Source organism: Littorina saxatilis, linkage group LG17 (genome assembly GCF_037325665.1).
Source record: "Littorina saxatilis isolate snail1 linkage group LG17, US_GU_Lsax_2.0, whole genome shotgun sequence".
Taxonomy (NCBI): Eukaryota; Metazoa; Mollusca; class Gastropoda; order Littorinimorpha; family Littorinidae; genus Littorina; species Littorina saxatilis.
Window position 1 is genome coordinate 9,584,206 of NC_090261.1, and position 20,000 is coordinate 9,604,205.

The 20,000-nt window shown below is 41.9% G+C and overlaps 1 protein-coding gene across 1 annotated transcript in view; it reads right to left on the reverse strand.

Annotated features, from left to right (window-relative positions):
- Positions 1 to 17,896: 17,896 nt before the first annotated feature.
- LOC138952102 (tRNA (guanine(37)-N1)-methyltransferase-like) overlaps positions 17,897 to 20,000 on the reverse strand; it is an 18,852-nt gene continuing 16,748 nt past the window's right edge. The window contains exon 5 of the mRNA XM_070323697.1: positions 17,897 to 19,262. Within this exon, the coding sequence (XP_070179798.1) occupies positions 19,216 to 19,262 (47 nt within the window). The 3' untranslated portion in view covers positions 17,897 to 19,215. The remainder of the gene's footprint in view (positions 19,263 to 20,000) is intronic.

Consider the following 20,000-nt stretch of genomic DNA (forward strand, 5'->3'; position numbering starts at 1 on the left):
CTCTCTCTCTCGCTCTCTCTCTCTCTCTCTCTCTCTCTCTCTCTCTCTCTCTCTCTCTCTCTCTCCCTCTCTTTATTTGTATAAAATATTATGAAATATTTTGAAAGAAAAAGGTTAAAGTTATCACTTGTTCGCCATGTCTTGTTATCAGAATGTGTATTGATAATTAGTTTTGGAACGTGTCCATAAGCAGTCTGCTTGTTAACGTTCTTAATGTTGTTACTGTATATAACATGTATACAAGAAATTAATAAAAACACGTTTAAACCAAAACACTCTTCGACTTTCATAATACACGAGCCAAACTTTTCGACTCGTAGAATACAATACCTAAACCGTTCAACTTCCAGTATACAGTACATGTAGCTTAAACCTTACGACCTTCCTAACACAGAAACTTTTCGACTTTCAGAATACAGTAGCCAAAACCTTCTGACTTTCGAGACACAGCTCACAATTACGGTATGACTTCAATTCAAAGCACTTTATTCCCAAGGCTGATTATTGGTTTAAGCGTGTTTATTCAAATTCTCATACACACGTTTCAAACAATAACAACATTGAGAACGTTAACAAGCAGATTGCTTATGGACACGTTCTTGAACTTATAATCAATACACATTCAGATAGCAAAACATGGCGAACAAGTGATAGCTTCAACACTTATCTTGATAATCTTTAATTATATTTTATACAAATAGGGTAAAGAGAGAGAGAGAGAGAGAGAGAGAGAGAGAGAGAGAGAGAGAGAGAGAGAGAGAGAGAGGGAGAGGGAGAGAGAGAGAGGGAGGGAGAGAATGCCTGGCTACATCAATTGCACAGTTAATATAATATCAGCCGAAGCGATTAGTTAACATAACATAGTCTTGTACAACAGAGAATATTTTCGTGTTCAAAGATATAGTTAAATCAGTATTTCCAAACAAGAGTGTTTTGCAGTCCAGAACGTCTGTTGGCAGACTATTGAATAAAATGGTTCTATGTTCTTTAAATTTTGGACAGTGTAATAAGAAATGTTCAGAATCTTCCGGGCATGCTCCACACGTACATTCTAAATTATCAGAGAGGTGTCGGTTAACTAAGTCTTGTTGCAAATCGCTCATGTTTAATCTCAACCTGCTGATTATTAGAGGATAATGGACGAAATTACTTTTTGAATGCGGCCAGGTACCTTTAACCAAGGAATCGGGTCACCCAACCAAACACGCCGAACGGAGCGGCAGTTCACCTCAATGATTTGCATGGCGATAAGGGAAGTTTTGCGTCGTCAAGATCGTCCTGACAAAGTCATGCAAACGTCAACAAATAATGTATATAAGAGACATGCAAAGGGCAAAACAACAAGCATAAAAACCCCGAACGAAGAGCTTGCCACACTACAGTTCTGTTTTCTCGGGTTGGCCTGCCAGGTGGTTTTAATCTACATTAATGTTGCACCTGCTTTTGTTTGTGTATTTAATTACGAAGCTGGTTACTTTTTGGATGTGAAGGCTGATATAAGTGAGAAAACAGAAGTGTCAATAAACCGAACTTGCGATGACTTCAGGCCAAACCTCTTATCACCAGATAGGGGTCCACTTGACTCTGAAAGCAGAACCTCAACAGACAAACGCAGTATCTGCACCTTGGATTTTCTGAGGGGTGTCTTAAAAAGGGTACAAGGAGGGGGTGGGGGACGGGGTGGGTTGGCGCAGAGGGCGTCCCGTGTAACTCTCCTGAAAGGAATCAACTTTTTGAGGTGATGGGATGGGAGGGGGGTGGAACTTGTCCTGTCTCCGTCGAGAAGGTATAAAATGAGGAGTTGGATGGGCGGGTGGACTGTCCTGGCCTTCTGTACCCCTCCTGAGAGGGACCCAAGCTGTGAATAGGAGGGGGAATGGGGTGGACGGAAGAAGGGTGGCCCCAGTCCTGTATCTCTTCCCTCAAGGAGCAGCAGCAGAGCCGCGACAGCAGTCCCGTGTCACACTTGGCGAGCAGGGTCCGTGGGGCCAAGACTCCCCTTCTCCATTGCCCGTGCACGTGCAGCCTCAGCACAATGTCCGCGAACGTGCCGGCCCTGAAAGCGCGCCGCGTCGGTAATTCACTTTCAAACGTTTCTAACAAAGTTGATACATCGGCCTCCCGTTTCCACCGCCGGGGCCGGCCGACGAAGCGAAAGTAAGTCAACCCCCAGCGCAAACAGTTTGTTCGGCAAACAGCCCGCTCTTTGAGGGGGGCTCATCCTTCAAATATTTTGCTTCAGTTTAACAGCTCTCTCGATCCGGGGCCCGGGCAAAGCGGCTTGGTGGGATTAGGGAATGATAGAGCCGCGAAACAGGTGAGCAAACTGCGGTCCTCCCGGACCCGGCCATTGTTGACGCCAGCGCGATGCGTTGCGTTGGCTGAGAGGCGCAAAGCCGCAAAGTGTCGCATGGCCCTGCCAGCTCTTAGAGTCTATTATGGGCTGCATGCACGTCTCTAACTCGGGCTTAGCGCTGCTTACGCCGGTGTAACACGAGAAAATTACTCCCACGAGATTTTTACTCCGGAGTAAACATTTGGTACGAAAAACTTACTCCCTTTACGAAAAAAGCACTCCCCCATTGCACGAGAAAAGTACTCCCCAAGACAGGTGAGTTCCGAGTAAACATTTCGTACAAAAATGTTACTCCCCTGACGAATAAATAACGAATAAATTACTTCACCCCAACACGAGCAATTTAACTTCCCATGCCACTGTACGAAATTGTTACTCCCTTGTCCCCTGTTAGTCTTGGTGGTGGAAGGCGTGGAAGGAGGGTAGCGCGACATTCGTGTGCGCGAGATCACTTATTGGCATTATCCCTTCGCCCGCATCCCATTTTTGCATACGATATTTTTACTGGAAGTAAAAAAAATGGGGAGTAAAAATTTCGTGGAGGGAGTAATTTTTTCGTGCCTTGGGGAGTTCTTTTCTCGTACGAAAAGTGTACTCGGAGTAAGAATTTCGTACGAAATATTTACTCCGGAGTAAATTTTTCGTGGAGTAAAAATTTCGTGTTACACCGGGATGCCGTGGGTTAAAGAGGCAAGCGGGGCCCTAGGATGTCCGACAGTTTCGACATTTTCAAGTCTCAGCAACCACCGTCTACGACCGAGGAAGAAATTGACTTGAGCGGCTGCCGTGCTGAGTTTCAACAGGAAAGCCTTTGAAGCACCTCTGAGAGAAACAAAACCCAGTTTTGAGAAGAGAAAGATTATGATTCACTAAAGGTACCCTGCAGTCGAACAGAAGTTAGAACACCGTTCTCCAAAGCGTTTTGGAAGGATGTTGCTGCAAAGGTGGACTGAGACTAGACAGAACTGCTCGGACTCACAGCGGAAAGGTGTGGACATGCCTCAGCATGTCTGACCTCCTTGAGGCAGCACGGGTGCATTTGAATTTCACGCATTTGAAAAATGTTTTCGTCTTCCCGCATTGATTTTCCCGCATTTGGTGGTTTGAATTTCACGCATGTGAGCTTTTGAAAGTCACGCATGTGAGCTTTTGAAAATCACGCATGTAGTGTATGCGTTGGGGTGTGTGTATATGAGATCGAGTTGCTCAGTCGTGACCGATGATTGTGCTCATTTGAGTAAATCGGGTCCTTGAAGTCGAGACTTGTTTTCAATCGCGCTGGACATCCACGTATCGAACAACGCCATGTCTTTGATTTCTTGGTTTCACGGTCCTTGACGTAGGCCCTATATAGTGTTGGTTGTTGTTATCGTGATGCTCGTCTCTTGCTGTGCCATGGCGAAATGAGCCGTGTAGTTGAACTGATTTGTGAGTTGTGAGCGAACCGTCGTGACGTATAAACTCCCACGGATTTCCCATGTATTCGTGTCTTGCTGAATTGTGATTTGTATTCACGCGTCTATACACGGGACTCACTCACGAACACACCGATGCAGGGGGGATACGTGCATGCGTGTGCATGCGTGTGCGTGAAATTCAAATGACAAGTAAGGAGAGATTTTTAACTGGAAATGTGTTAAGAAATGCGAGAAATTCATAGCGTGAAATTCAAAAGTGCGTGAAATTCAGTTGCACCGGGCAGCACACCAAAGACAGCTATGGAGGACAATCCCAGATGCTCCATCCATGTCCCCCCTCTACGACCCTTTCGAACACTGGGATATACTGAACTAGAAATGAACAGATTGATGGGGAGAAGGTAAAGCATTAGTTTGATAAGTCGACGCCCAAAGGTCTTGTCGAATTTTGTCAATTTCATTCATCTCTACTTCATCTTGTCCTGTCGAAATTTAAGTTCGTCAACAAATTCAAACGCACACAAACTTGAAACCACTTGAAAGCATCTTTAACACACGTTGCAAGAACCCGGTCCAGTTTAAACGCGTAGGTCTGCCTCACCTTGAAAGGGGTGGATGCTCAAATCTACCCGTCACCTCTTCCACTTTGAAGGCGATCACCGAGTAAATGTTGTACGTGTCTTCAAGAAAACACCGCAAGCCGGCGATGCTAAACAAACTTCTTTTCATCTTGCTTGTGTTTTCCATCAGCCCCGTTCCCGCTTTAAACTCCGAAATTGAAAGGATTGGGCAAATCACACCCTATCGTGCAACTGTGGAGGTGTTAACCAGGTAAAAAAGACGGCAGCTGGGCTTCTTTTGATGCTGTGTTTCGCAGACCCGTTTCTCCCTACTGTAGACACCCTCCTCACGCACACGTAAACACTTCGGTAAGTCAGGTTTAGCTTGAGCATACTTATCAGTGTTAGCGCGAGGACTGTTTATTTGTTTATTTATACTTTATTTTATTTTTCCTTTTTTATTCACTTGTTTATTTTGATTTTGTTTATGTTCTTACTTTTAAGTTTGTTGGACTGCTCATTCGTTTATTTATAGTCTTTTGTCTGTTTCATTTATCTAATTTTTAATTGTTCAAACATAATGTTCATCCCAGCTTCATCTTTCCAGTATACACATAATCACTAGGAGTTTATCACTGCAGGTGTGTCTGAATTAGAGCAAAGAGAACATCCCTTGGATATCTTTAAGGCACAGTCCTTCTCGTGTAAACGATTCGGATCACCATCTCACATCGGGCCAGACTTTTACATGGGATAAAGCCACTCTCCCTCCACTTAGACACATACCAACAATTAACAGCCTGACTGCTTTCGGGTCAGATTGGGTATTTTACCATGAATTCATTCTTTAATTAAGAAATTAATTCATAACAAATCCAAATTTGAACTCTGAACAGGAAACAGTCATTATGTTGATTTGTTGTACGCGTCCAAGTAGTGGGATGGTCTTATCTCATGCAAAACCCTGGCAACTTCCGAGATGATGGTTACCCGAATCGTTCACACAGGGAGGACTGTGCCTTTAAGGTTAAATTCACCAGAAAACTTCTCCAAAATTGTTTCCTCACCAAACTAAAACGCAATGACTGAAGCTGACAAGAACTTCAAGAACTAAAAATGGCGATTATGTGTGTGGACCACCCGTTCACGTATCGGCTGAAGTCCGCGGTGCCCACACACCAAGAAGAAAGCCTGTACCATATAGCCAAAGGAGGAGAGTTTAACCCCGTCTTTACCAAGAGCAATCACGTAAAAGCTCGAGCAGCTCGAAACTAGTTCCCACACACCAAGAGAAGATCTCAAAACACAAGAATTCTGACCTCTGCCAAGATCTCCAGCCCCCAACCCCCCAATCAGCTAATATCGCCGTCGTTTAAAGAAGAGGCCCCACACGCAGAGGAAGGACCTCATAAATCAAGAATGTTGACCTCGACAAAGCCTCAACCCCCCAATCACGTAATAGCTGCATCATTAAGGCACGGAAGCCCTCACACCAAGAAAAAGACGAAGTCATCTTTCCCGTGAGGGTCTTCTCAACCAATGTGCCAATCTCCGCCAAAGTGTCTCCACATCTTCAGGGCTCTGCACGCCTGCTCTTCATCCTTTGTGGAACACATTACCCTTTCAATTCCCAACTCGAAAAAACGTCAATCCTCGCGAAACTTTTTTTTACACACTTTTCCCATGGCTCTGCCCACCCATTCTCTAGCCTTTCTGGAACACATTACCCTCTTGATTCCCCTACTTGCTGGAACACATTACCCCTGGATTCTCTCCTCTGGAAATCTCTTGTCGTCGCCCAGAACTTGGCTCGGAGGGGCCTCGGAGGATTAGCCGAGGGCGGAAAAAGGACTTCCACCTTCTCGAGGTCCTCTCCGGCAAGCGTCAGCGGCGGGCAACACGGGACAATGGAGCGAGGTGCGGAACGAGGGGGTGACAATACCTAGCTGCAGCATCATATTTCAGGGGAGGGTAGGCAGAATTGATGGAGTCACGTCCTAGGACTTAATCCTGCGACCCCAATTAATTTCCATCACGCGGAGGAAAGGGGGGGAGGGGAGGCGTGGTTAGTTATAGCTTCCCCTTGTTACCACCTTTTTAGTTAGTTTTTGTGAGTGTTTTGTTGTATTCTTTTGTAGGAAGGGGTAACAAAAAAGGGGGAAAGGAAAAAAGCACGCTCAAGCGTGCGCGCGCGCGCAAGTGTGTGTGTGTGTGTGCGCGCGTAAAAGTCGTAGGTAACATGTAGCGCTGTCCACGGTCTTGCTCAATTTGTCCCACGATTCAGCTTGTTCAAGCTTCTGTGTTTTTGTGTGTTTTTATACAATTTACAAGCACAGAAAATGTGTTTAAAATTAAATTCGTCACTTTATTAATCTGTATATTTGGTACTTAATAACCATGTCTATTCCTAACGGCCTCTTCTAAAATAGAATCCTAGTTAACCCAAATGTTCCAGCCCTTAAAAAAACAAACCAGGCTTATTTCAAATAATTATATGATTTTTTGTGATTTAAAAAAAAAAGAAATCAAGATTTCACGACAGCAGAAGAAAGTACAAACTGTGGGTCGGATGGGGATGGGGGTACATTTCAGGCTACTTCACTCCCTACTTTCCCTCATATGCGAATTAGTCTGTGTGCGTCTACATGCCTGAACTTGCCACAATTTAAAATCCACAGTGTTCAGTTACTTCATTGAAACCTTCTCAAATGTTGTCCAAAATTATCCCCAGTAAGTTTCCCCCAGGCTTTACTTGTTTGATGGTTTTGTGTGGTTTTCCCCGCCTCAAAATCTTCATTCAACTTTTACCCAGCGAACTTCTTGTGTTCTCCTCACGTTTGAAGAACTTGTCCATCGGGACAAGGTGTTGTGTTCCGCACCTGTGACGTCATGTGTTGACCTCCACGGGTCGGGGGTCGTCTTTAAAGATGAGATCGGTTTCGGAGCTACGGTATCCTCTTTCGGGTCTACGCGAGAAACTGCGCATTCTCTCCCTGAAGTGTCTCCTCTATACGGCTGTTTGTCTGTTTGTTTCTATATCATCATCCGAACAGGGGATTATTTTCGTATCTATCTCAAAACTGTCAAAATTCCCGTCATTTTTCGAAACCGCGTATCTGTCCCTAAACGTGATGCGGTGAAAAGAGACGATAGTAGGTTGCGTCAGGGTTTTCCGTTTCGCTTTAATTGGGGGCTGATATTTTGTCGGCAAGTGTTTATTTTCCTTATCCAGTTTCTACAGGATAAGCCTATCCTTTCCTGCAAAAAAGTCACGCATTGGTTTCTTTAAAAAGAGCCAAGAGCTGGTGTTGTTGTATTAGTATCAGGTGTAAACCTATTTTTGTCTATACTCAATAGATACTCGCTTCAAAGCAATTCATTTTGTCAATTTTTTATCGCGTTAGTGTGAAATGAAAAATGAAGCTGAACGTGACATTCGATTGTGCAGATGAATACAGCCACCCCTAGCCATTTTGTTTCCGAATAAAGGTTAGATACATAGTGTCGACCTACTGTACACATTTAAATCTGCAATCGCTTTTCTACAAGAATATGGGCCCAGAATTTGTCCATCTTTGGGAAGACTTGTGAGATGCCCGTTTCATCAATTTCGTCACGAATCGGGAAAGCATGTGACCGGAATTCTCACCTCCTGATTTAGAAAACGAACTTGATAAAATATGCTGCACCGCCGGCTAAACAGGGACTGATTTGACGTCATGTCCACGTATAACATTGTGTGCCAAGCCAAAGGTCAGCTTCACGGAACACTCCCTGTGACGTGAGTCAGACGGATAACTTAAAATTACTATGACGCTCGAAACATGAATAACAAAACTGGCTTGGTAGTTCTCAAATCTGATATACTACATTGGGGTGTGCACGTTAAAGATCCCACGATTGACAAAAGGGTCTTTCCTGGCAAAATTGTATTGGCATAGATTAAAATGTCCACCAAAATACCCGTGTGACTTGGAATAATAGGCCGTGAAAAGTAGGATATGCGCCGAAATGGCCGCGATCTGCTGGCCGATGTGAATGCGTGATGTATTGCGTTAAAAAAAATTCCATCTCACACGGCATAAATAAATCCCTGCGCCTTGAATATGTGCGCGATATAAATTGCAAAAAATAAAAATAAAATAAAAAATAAATAAATCCCTGCGCTTAGAACTGTACCCACGGAATACGCGCGATATAAGCCTCATATTGATTGATTAATTGATTGATTGATATATTCAAACAATATAACAATCAGCCAACAAAACAACAAAAATTAGGATAAAACTGGGGAAAAAAGAAGAGGGGAAAACGAAGAAGAACACGAGAACAATAGTTTCAGTATCAAATGACTAAAGGAAGAAATTCTATACCTACTGCATCGAGGAAGAGGGGGGGGGGGGGGGAGGGCAAAATCAGTTTAATTCTTTGTCAAATACTAATCCAAATGTGAGCAGCTGCTCTCGGAAACTTAGAACGCAAAGAGAACCACTGGAAAGTGAACAAAAACTTTCTTTCGGCAAGGCAGAAAGGCTTCATTAGAAACTGTATAATACGGCATGCAAGACATATCATTAGACCTTGATAGTCACAATAGGACGCCGTCGCTGTCAAGTTCAACTCTACACAATCAGTGAGACTCTCACACGGCTGACCACGGCGAGAGTTTCCAATGACGGATGATGTACAATCTTCCAATCTGATTCTGAAATAATTGATCAAATATACGTTCAGAGAGACTTGCTGAAAGGGACAGAAGTAAAGAAAATAACTGAAAAGAAAGAAGAGAGTAAATATCACGGCCGCCATATTGTTCACCCGACCGCGGCAGGTCACGTGCCAGTGATGATATGACGAGAGAGTGAATATCTGATTTCTTTGCTATTCAATATCACATTCCTTCTTCACTAATTATATCGGGCTCTTTTTTCTTTTTTTTTAATTTTTTTTAAAGCTTATACCTTCTTCTTTTTCATTGCCTCGCTTGCATTTTACCAGCGAGTTTCTTGGAAACTTTTATCAGATAAGTTTATTACTCAGTGTATCATAAGTGTTTGTCTGTCTGTCCACTTAAAAGACCGCTAGGCCGAAGTACAGTGATTGTAACACTTTGTTTTGTCATAAATTAATCGTTCCAATTCCAAAAATATCTTCCACCCCTTTCGTTTTCCCCTCCTACCCACCCGCCCAACACCTCCGACGTTTCAGCAAGGCGACTCTGCCAGCACGTGCAAAAGAAGAAACACGTGACCTTCCCAGCAGCCACCCGTTCTTTTCGCCAAAGTTGACATGGCGGTGTGGTAATTAAAGCAAAAGTTGATCACGATGATTCATGTCAGCCACCGTCGCTCTGGATTTGAAATTTGTGACATGCTTCAAGGAAAAGTGGAAAATAATTGAGTGGGGAGAGAATTTAGCTTGCAAAGTGAAATATAATTATAAGGAAGAAATAAAAACCGGCTGAGGACTTTTAGCCAAAATTGAATGGACCTTTTTAGAGTTTTATTCCTTGGAAAAAGAAAACATTAACACTAAAGTCTTTCTGTAGTTTATTTTACGACCTGCATTTCTGTGCTGAGAAACATGCGTCTTTTGTCGAAACTTGGAAAGATTACAAGTATATCATTATGGAACAATCATTTGACATTTACGCCTAATAAAATATGCGAACTAACAATAGAAAGAAACACAATTTCAACAGATATGTTTTCATTGCACATGTGTGGGCTAAAACTGGAGCGAAACAAAATAATAAATTGAACAGATTAGTTTCAGTGGGATGTTTCCGTTCTTGTCGTGCAGATTTCATATTCTATAAACATTTGTTTCTACTGATCGAGTTTTTTCAAGTTTGAGTTCGAGTACTGTAGTTTTCCGCACTACACATTATCCATTCCCGTGTGTGTGGGTGCATGTCTTGTGCGTTCGTGCCTCAGTGCATGCGTGTATTCTAATATGTCTGCCTATCTCTCTTTTGCATATATATGCAAACACGGGCAAGAGCATGCTCATCACGTCTTCATGAATATACATCTACGTAATACTTCGTTATAACCTCAATCGTCCTATGATATGAGACGTGACTCTAATTAAATATAGTCACGCTTTGATCGCTGGAGCAAACGAGGGCTGGAAGAAGGGAACAAAAATATATATTCGAAACTCGAGGAAAAGAAAAAGCCCTGTATGGTTTCAATTCACATCTATGACCTTCAAATCAAACAGCGACCAGAGATAATAAAAACAACTCGCACCGGTCTGTGAAGAATCCCAGAGTCTCAATCAATAGCTCCTTGGATCTTTACCGGTTCAGGCGCAGCCATCAAACAACATTTCCAAATGATACAAAACACAGCGGTAAAGGAAGCGTCCCAGGGGAGTTAATTAGAAAAGATGTTTGGCACACAAACATATCGCTGAGGTCCTGCGGGTCCTGACTACTGCGCCACAACGGAAGTTAGAAGACGGGAAAACAGAAGGGCCGTAACACAACAGAGGGTCTTCAAAATATCAGTCCGGTTCTTGTACTCCGCTACGTGGGAATGGGTCATCCCTGATACCAAAATGAATACAAAAGTCTCAATCGCAAGGCATATGCTGCTAAGTGTGTGTGTGTGTGTGTGTGTGTGTGTGTGTGTGTGTGTGTGTGTGTGTGTGTGTGTGTTTGTATGCCGTGTGTGCCGGTGTGTGTGTCACGGTGTGTGTGTGCGTGTCGTGTGTGTGTGTGTGTGTGTTTGTATGAAATGTGTGTGTGTGTGTGTGTGTGTGTGTGTTTGTTTGTATGCCGTGTGTGTGCCACGGTGTGTGTGTGTGTGTTTTCCGTGTGTGTGTTTGTATGCCGTGTGTGTGTGTGTGTGTGTGTGTGTGTGTGTGTGTGTGTGTTTCAGTTCCGTGTGTGTGTGTGTGTGTATGCCGTGTGTGTGTGTGTGTGTGTGTGTGTGTGTGTTTGCGCGTGTGTGTGTGTGTGTGTGTGTGTGTGTGTGCCCTGTATGTGTGTGTGTGTGTGTGTGTGTGTGTGTGTGTGTCACGACTGTGTGTATGCGGGCTGAAGTTGATAACAGGCAGTTGCAACTGACACATGACGTTACTATATGGAATACCGAACTGTAAAATCTCTTCATTTAAATAATTATCTACCCTCCTTTCACCAGCACACCTAAACTTGATGCTCCGCCGATGACAGGACAATTCAATTTAAAGGACACACTCGATCTCCCCAACCCCCCACCCCCCAATATCTATAACACAATTTATTCCCCCCTCTGCTTCTTTACCTCTGTAAACTTGTAGGGGTAGTTATTTTTCGATAATGACCCAGCAACCAAACAAATAACGACCCAGCAACAGCCTGAATCCTCGATAGTGCAATGGGTTGAGAGGTTGTTCTGTTTCGGTACTACTTTTTGCGACTGAAAAGTTCCGAACGCTCTAATGTACGAAGTATACATCTCTGGAGCAAACAATACAAACATACCGCATTTAAATTAACAACTACAGGCCTGAACACATGAATCTCCATATAAAATCCATGAGTTCGGTTGTTTTCTGAATCTCATCTGCCGTGCCGCTCAAGCCGTTCATCACAAGCAATTTCCCAAGGCAAGTAACTCATACTTTGTCTAGCGACAAGAGTAGTTCCCCTTCTTTTCACTCAGTTCCTTCGACAACAGACTGCAATCCGACGGTCAGTTTTCAACAATATTTCATTTAATAAACAGATCACACGCAACCAAATGCACACATCTCATCAATTTAAACAACATAAAGGGGTTTCATACACTATTTTCCCCAGAAAACTGAACTTCATACAGTTTTTAACGTTGGAACACGGGTGCAAAAGTTCGTCTGCTACAGTGCTAGTCCCATTTGACGAAAAAACATTATCCTTAGCGATACCAAAACATATACAGAACACACAATATCTGCCTTTGCCGCCACAGCAGAATAACAGCATATCATGTGTACTTGATTTTAGCCCAAAATAGGAAAACTGACAAGAAGTGTTAACAGAATAGAATGATTTGCACGGAACTATACAACCGCGCATTAATCGATCGCCTGCGCAGGTTGACTGGTTGAGAGAATAGGATTCGATCAAACTTTCGCAAAAAAACTCCTCTTTTCTTTGAATAACTGAAGAAAGGAGGAATAAAGAGGTTACACACCTCGTCTCAGTGATTATAAAAAATAATGGTCTCAGTTCGCGGTCATGAAAAAGCTCGCTAAAGCTCGCATTTTTCATGATCCGCTAACTTCGACCATTATTTTTGATAATCACTGAGACTCGGCATGTAACCTCTACGTAACTATCATGACAGGCCAAATGCAATGTGGGGACACTGTTGGCTGGTCCAAGGAAAGTCCGTTCAATAACGCTGGTATAACTATCGTACTTGTGTAACCGTGAAATCACATCATGACCATCATCTGAACCACTGAACCACACTCACTTTCCCGTGTCTGCGTCAAGGGACGGGTTGTATCGGAAAGGTTGGAATGGAAGAAGCAACACAGAGAGAACAGATCATCGTGTAACGGACAACACAACCACCTGCGTCCCCCAGCATCGATGCTGAGGCTGCGGCTGCCGCTGAAGCCTGCGACTTCTTTTTTTTCTGACAATACTGTCAACAAAACTCTGAACACTTTCGACTCGAGGCTCTCAAAAGTATTTGCACACATTTTTTTCCCTAGTCCGGCTTTGCAATGCCTGAACATGCGATGGAAACTAATTAATTTCTTTAAAATATAAACTTCCCTCACCTGGAGATGTCAGTACTTGCCATTAACAACCATTTGAGCCCATAATTTGCCTCACAAATAAAACGAGCTCAGGAGATATGTGGCTTGATTATCCAAATCACATTTCACTTTAAAACAAATGTAACAATAGATTACGTGTTTATAACACAACTGAAATGCTGTGAACGCTGGATCTGTTTGCTGAGAACAATAATACTTCCTTCTTTTTTTATCAACACTCAATTCTGAGCCTTTGTCGAGGGCCAATCTTCGTAGAGAATCGCTGAGCAGACGACAATCTTAACTAGCCGGGAAGGGAAGCAACTCCGCGAACTCATATATCGGGATTAATCAGTGCCTGCCTTCCAACCTAAATATTCCTGGCCAAGGCTACACGGTTTTGATATGACGCTCATCTGAATCATTGTGAAGGTAGAACTGGGACTTGACTAAGCCCTAGTCGTCCAAACACTGTTGGGCTCTGGAGTTTCTAATAAAAACACATAAAGAATGAAAAAAAGAAAGAAGATTTTAAAAAAATATAAAAAGCACCAAAACGAAAAACAAAACACGTGAATGCCTTACTATCCAGTGTATCAGGCAAATGTGTAAATTGTGAATTTAGTGCAACCTTCATTAGCATTACTCATAACCACTCATTAACTCTGAATCAGAGGTAGTTGTATTTCTTTCTTTCGTACTGTTAACCTATCTTGCACACCAGTGATGACACCAGAATCCTGCAAGCAAGATACCAATCTACTTTCTAGCATAGAATCTAATGACTGTTGCACCCACCCTCAACTCATATGTAACAGGCCATTCATTCATGAAACTGTGTGTGTGCGAGTGTGTGTGTGTGCCTTGTGATGGAAAATGTGAACAGAGTGGCTGACGGTTTTAACCTTTGCCGTGCTTCCTGGGTTCACCTGTACCCAGAGACACACTAAAATCATTGTAACTCTGGAACCATTAAAGGTATCGTTTTGAAATTTTAAGTATCTCTCACACACCTAATTTGCTCTCTGTCTGCAAATTTTTAGTGTGTACATGACAAAACATTAAAATTAATTGATTATGATAATTTACATAAACACTACCGATGGCGCGGGTTCACACAAACCCATACTTTTAAAGAGTAGTAGTGACTGATTGTAACTATCCCTCTGCCGACGGCGCGGGTTCTGCTACACCCATAATTACCAAAGCGGCGGAACAGTGTCTGTCTGCCTGTTTGTCTCCAAGAGACTGTCTGTCTCTCTGTCTGTCTGTCCGTATCTCTCTGTCTGTCTGTCTGTTGTCAGTTGCTCTGTCTGTTTGTCTGTCTGTCTATCTGACTGTCCGTCTATCTGACTGTCTGTCTCTCTCTCTCTCTGTCTCTCTCTCTCTCTGTCTCTCTCTCTTAGTCTCTCTCTCTTAGTCTCTCTCTCTGTCTCTCTTTCTTAGTCTCTCTCTCTCTCTTTTTTAGTCTCTCTCTCTCTCTTTCTTAGTCTCTCTCTCTCTTAGTCTCTCTCTCTCTCTCTCTTTCCTAGTCTCTCTCTCTCTCTTTTAGTCTCTCTCTCTTTCTTAGTCTCTCTCTCTCTTTCTTAGTCTCTCTCTCTCTTTCTTAGTCTCTCTCTTTCTCTCTAGCTCTTTCTTAGTCTCTCTCTCTCTCTTTCTTAGTCTCTCTCTCTCTTTCTTAGTCTCTCTCTTTCTCTCTCTCTCTTTCTTAGTTTCTCTCTCTCTCTTTCTTAGTCTCTCTCTCTCTTTCTTAATCTCTCTCTCTCTCTCTTTCTTAGTCTCTCTCTCTCTCTCTTTCTTAGTCTCTCTCTCTCTTTCTTAGTCTCTCTCTCTCTTTCTCTCTCTTAGTCTCTCTCTCTCTCTCTTGCTTAGTCTCTCTCTCTCTCTCTCTTAGTCTCTCTCTCTCTCGTTCTTAGTCTCTCTCTCTCTCTCTTAGTCTCTCTCTCTTTCTTAGTCTCTCTTTCTCTCTCTCTTTCTTAGTCTCTCTCTCTCTCTCTTAGTCTCTCTCTCTCTTTCTTAGTCTCTCTCTCTCTCTTTCTTAGTCTCTCTCTCTCTCTTTCTTAGTCTCTCTCTCTCTCTCTTTCTTAGTCTCTCTCTCTCTCTTTCTTAGTCTCTCTCTCTCTTTCTTTGTCTCTCTCTCTCTTTCTTAGTCTCTCTCTCTCTCTTTCTTAGTCTCTCTCTCTCTCTTTCTTAGTCTCTCTCTCTCTTTCTTAGTCTCTCTCTCTCTTTATTTGTCTCTCTCTCTCTATCTTTCTTAGTCTCTCTCTCTCTTTTTCTTAGTCTCTCTCTCTCTCTTTCTTAGTCTCTCTCTCTTTCTTAGTCTCTCTCTCTCTTTCTTAGTCTCTATCTCTTTCTTAGTCTCTCTCTCTCTCTTTCTTAGTCTCTCTCTCTCTCTTTCTTAGTCTCTCTCTCTCTCTCTCTCTCTTTCTTAGTCTATCTCTCTCTTTATTTGTCTCTCTCTCTCTTTATCTGTCTCTCTCTCTCTATCTTTCTTAGTCTCTCTCTCTCTCTGTTTCTTAGTCTCTCTCTCTCTCTTTCTTAGTCTCTCTCTCTTTCTTAGTCTCTCTCTCTCTTTCTTAGTCTCTATCTCTTTCTTAGTCTCTCTCTCTCTCTCTTTCTTAGTCTCTCTCTCTCTTTCTTAGTCTCTCTTTCTTAGTCTCTCTCTCTCTCTCTCTCTTTCTTAGTCTCTCTTTCTTAGTCTCTCTCTCTCTCTTTCTTAGTCTCTCTCTCTCTTTCTTAGTCTCTCTCTCTCTTTCTTAGTCTCTCTCTCTCTCTTTCTTAGTCTCTCTCTCTCTCTCTCTCTCTTTCTTAGTCTCTCTCTCTCTCTCTCTCTCTCTCTCTCTCTCGCTCTAAGCATTCATGCCACACTGCTCTCAGCTCTTTATGTGAAACTTGGTTATCAGCTATTAATGAGTCCGAAGTAACAGGAGCGTTATTCCTGGACTTTAAAAAAGCCTTTGACCTTGTAGACCACTCCTTATTATTAAAGAAATTACAATGCTACTTAAAAGATGACTCTGCTTGTGCCTTCTTCGAATCATATCTTTCAAAACGGACACAATATGTATTCATCAACTGTAAAACTTCGTCGAATGATTTTGTCAAAAGTGGTGTGCCTCAAGGGTCTGTATTAGGACCTATATTGTTCTGTATTTATATAAATGATTTACCTCTTCATGTGTCAGATGAGAAAGTAAGATGTGAGTTCTTTGCGGATGATTCATCAATCCACACCAGTCAGAAGTCTTTGGTAGCCATCAACCAATCTCTTCAAAAAAGTATAGATGAGATGACAGAATGGTGCACCACTAATGCAATGGTTATTCACCCTGTTAAGACGAAAAGTATGGTGATTACAACTAGACAAAAACACCAATTAAAACCCTTACAATTTCAACTGTCAATTGATTCAACTCAAGTGCAACAAGTTAAAGAGCATAAATTATTAGGGGTTACCGTTGATCAAGAATTGAAATGGCAAACTCACTTGAGTAAAATTTGCAAATTAGTATCTAAAAATTTGTACTTATTGTCTAAATTAAGACATTATGCCGATGTGGAAGCACTCAAGTTGTTTTATTACGCTCACATAATGCCCCATATCAACTTTGCTTCAACACTTTGGGATAACTGCAGTGATGTTCATCTCAAACGACTCAATTCTCTTCATCGCCGTGCTGCAAAACTAATTCTGCATGAGTCAAATAAGCCAACAGATGATAAATTAAAGCTCCTTAATTTCCTTCCCTTGAAAGATCAGTTGACGCTAAACAAGGCTGTCTTTATGTACAAAGTAATTAACAATAATGTTCCTGGATATTTAAAATCACATTTCAGACATGCCACAAAAAGATATGGGTCCCAGAACCTGATTCCCCCCATCCCTCGTCTAGACTTGTATAAGTCAAGTTTAGCCTTCTCAGGAGCATCTCTATGGAATTCCATACCCCTACCCCTCCGAAATGCCTCTTCTGTGAAAACGTTTAGGCGCCAGTTTCATTCCCGCTTAATGGGTAAATAGAACACTTTTCATGTCTGATTTTTTAGTGCTTTTTACATTTAGTCAAGTTATGTTTGTATTTTGATTTGTTCTTTATGTGTAAGTATTGATAATGATATACATGTATGCGAATGATTGGGACAATTCCTCCCCACATTTGTTTTCTCCCTTTTGTTATTAGTTGTTTTGGATGTTTATATGCAATGCATTATTGCAACTATGCTGCAATTTCCACACTACATGTTTTTCCCATTTTTGAATGTGTATACAAAACCATAACCCTTTTCTTATTACTATTTACATTATATACGTCTGTAAGTAACAATAACCTTGTCAATTTTACTATCTATATTATGTGCGTCTGTATTAAGTGTTTGTATAAGGGACAGGTTGTAAGATTAGGCTTTGCCTAAAACCTCTATCCTTTGGTAATAAAGTTCAGTTTCAGTTTCAGTTTCAGCTTCTCTCTCTCTCTTTCTTAGTCTCTCAGTCTCTCTCAGTCTCTCCCTCCCCCTCAGTCTCCCTCCCCTGCAAGAGGTCGGTGAAGGGAGAAACTCGATGCACCCACTGAAGTAGCGCTGTGGGTTTCCCTGAACCCACCCCGTCGTTAGAGGAATAAACGGTAAAAACCCTCTTTCAAATGTATGGGTTCAGACAAACCCGCATCGTCGGGAGTGTGTAGTCAAAAGCGGCATCCGGCAAAGGTTAAGCGTGTCCAACGTTCTTATACTTAGTTAATATTTCTAGTCAAACGACAATTTTTCATGCAGTTTTATTGCATAAAGAATAAATAATCTTATGTATCACCAAGAATTAGGCAATGACAGTTGTTCATTGCGCTGTGTTGCAGATATACATCGTGAATATTATTTTAAAAGTTACACATAGAGTAATTTAGTTTCAGTACTATGCACATAATTAAGAAAAGTGGGCTGTATTTCAGTGTGTACATTGCCTTCAGTGTAGAGGGGACCATAAGCCAATAAACAACTTTATTGAAAAACTTATAGTAAACGAAACCACCCTTTTAAGACCTTATAATCTTAGACTTCACATTTATGACCTTCCTTTCTCAGAGTTGTTCTGTAAATATACCTCCATTTTAAGACTCTCCCCTTTTTAACACATGACTTTCTCTCAGATTTTGGAAGGTTCACTGTATTACAAGAGCAGAAGCTATTCCACTAGCATCAAGAGACTAGTTCTGTTACATGGTTGTTACAACCAGGTGAGATCACAAACACAAAAGACAGACACTATCAATCTTAAATGCACACACAAGCATGCATACGCACACACTCAATTGTTCATACACCTGACTTAACATGCACAAGCACAGCCTTTATTCACTCTCTTCACCCAGGCGAAGAGCATACATGTACTAAGTACTTCAATGCAAAATTACATATTCATTGATAAACTGAAGTTCTATAGTCAGTGCTGCAATGAAGGTTGCATGTTTTTGTTCTAGCTGTGAAGATTGTGCTGCTCTTTCAGCATGGTCCTGGTGCATCCTGACCTCAGGTCAAAATGAGTTCGGCTCATTCTATCCTTGACAGGATGCCTTGGTTTTCTTTCTGTGGGTAAGAATTCGATTTTTTTTTTTACATATTTAGATCTTTTCGTAATGTGTTATGAATATAAGCAGATTCGCGATCGTCGATAATGATTTTTCATGGTGTTGTGTAATTTTTAAATTACAAAGGAATTGATTTGTAAGACAGTTTCAAGCGAGCTATTTTTTCGCGGCTGTATTTACTGTGCAAACAAATCTAAATATGGCAAAAGTGTCACGTGATAATCAACCGTTTGGTTTCGGCGTTCGCTGAAGCAGACGATTTGTTCTGTAGTGATGCAACCATATATTACGGTCTCCTTCCGGCAGCAGTCCCAAAATTGCGACTTGTTGTGACCTTAGAACGATGTCTTTATCATAACTGTGAAGAACAGAACGGAGATCACTGTCGAAGTCGACCAATCTGCAATTATTTTCGTCTCGCGAACATGGCTCGCAAACAACATATGGGAGATAACTTGTTTTGATAGATTTGCGTAGGAGTTTCGCGTCCGGTCAGAGAGATAACTGGCGATAGCCGTTGAGCGATGTAATCAGAATGGGTCCTGGCGTCTATCAAGTTGTCACAGTGCCTCAGAGACCCTCTGCTTCTTGGAAGGAGGCTGGTCGTCTGGAAAATAATACAGAACAATAAAGTTATTGAAAGAAATACAACTACCTCTGATTCAGAGTTAATAAGATTACTAGAAGCATACCCAGATCTGGGAACCCCTGTTTTGCACTTGGAGTATTCTCAAACAAACTTAGTGTATTTTCAGAAAAATGAGCGTACTCCAGACAGCATTTGAACATCCATGATTCAAAGATGCTTCATACGCGTCTATCGCACCGTTAATTAAGTTTACCAAGACATTCAAAACAAATCCTTCTCTCAATGTTTACTGACAACAAGAAGAGCAAACGCTCGATCGAGTCACTTTCGCAGTTCTGAATATTATATGAGGCATCAGATGGACAGGAAGAAATTGCTATTCACAACACAATGAGTCACGTTCACATAAAATTTGAGCCCGGTCACTTTTATAGTTTCCGAGAAAAGCCCAACGTTAAGTTGTGTGTTGCCGAACAGAAAAGGCTAGTTATCTCCCTTGTTTTTCTGATAACGTTCGTAAAAGGCTACAGATGTAAATACTTTGATGTAAAGAATAATCCTACAAAGTTTCAATCACATCCGATGAACTTTGTCAAAGATATAAAATGTCTAATTTTTCCTTTGACGCTGACCTGTGACCTTGAAAAAGCTCAAAGGTCAACGAAACCATCGTTAAAGTGTAGAGGTCATTGGAGGTCACGACTAAGCAAAATATGAGCCCGATCGCTTTGATAGTTTCCGAGAAAAGTCCAACGT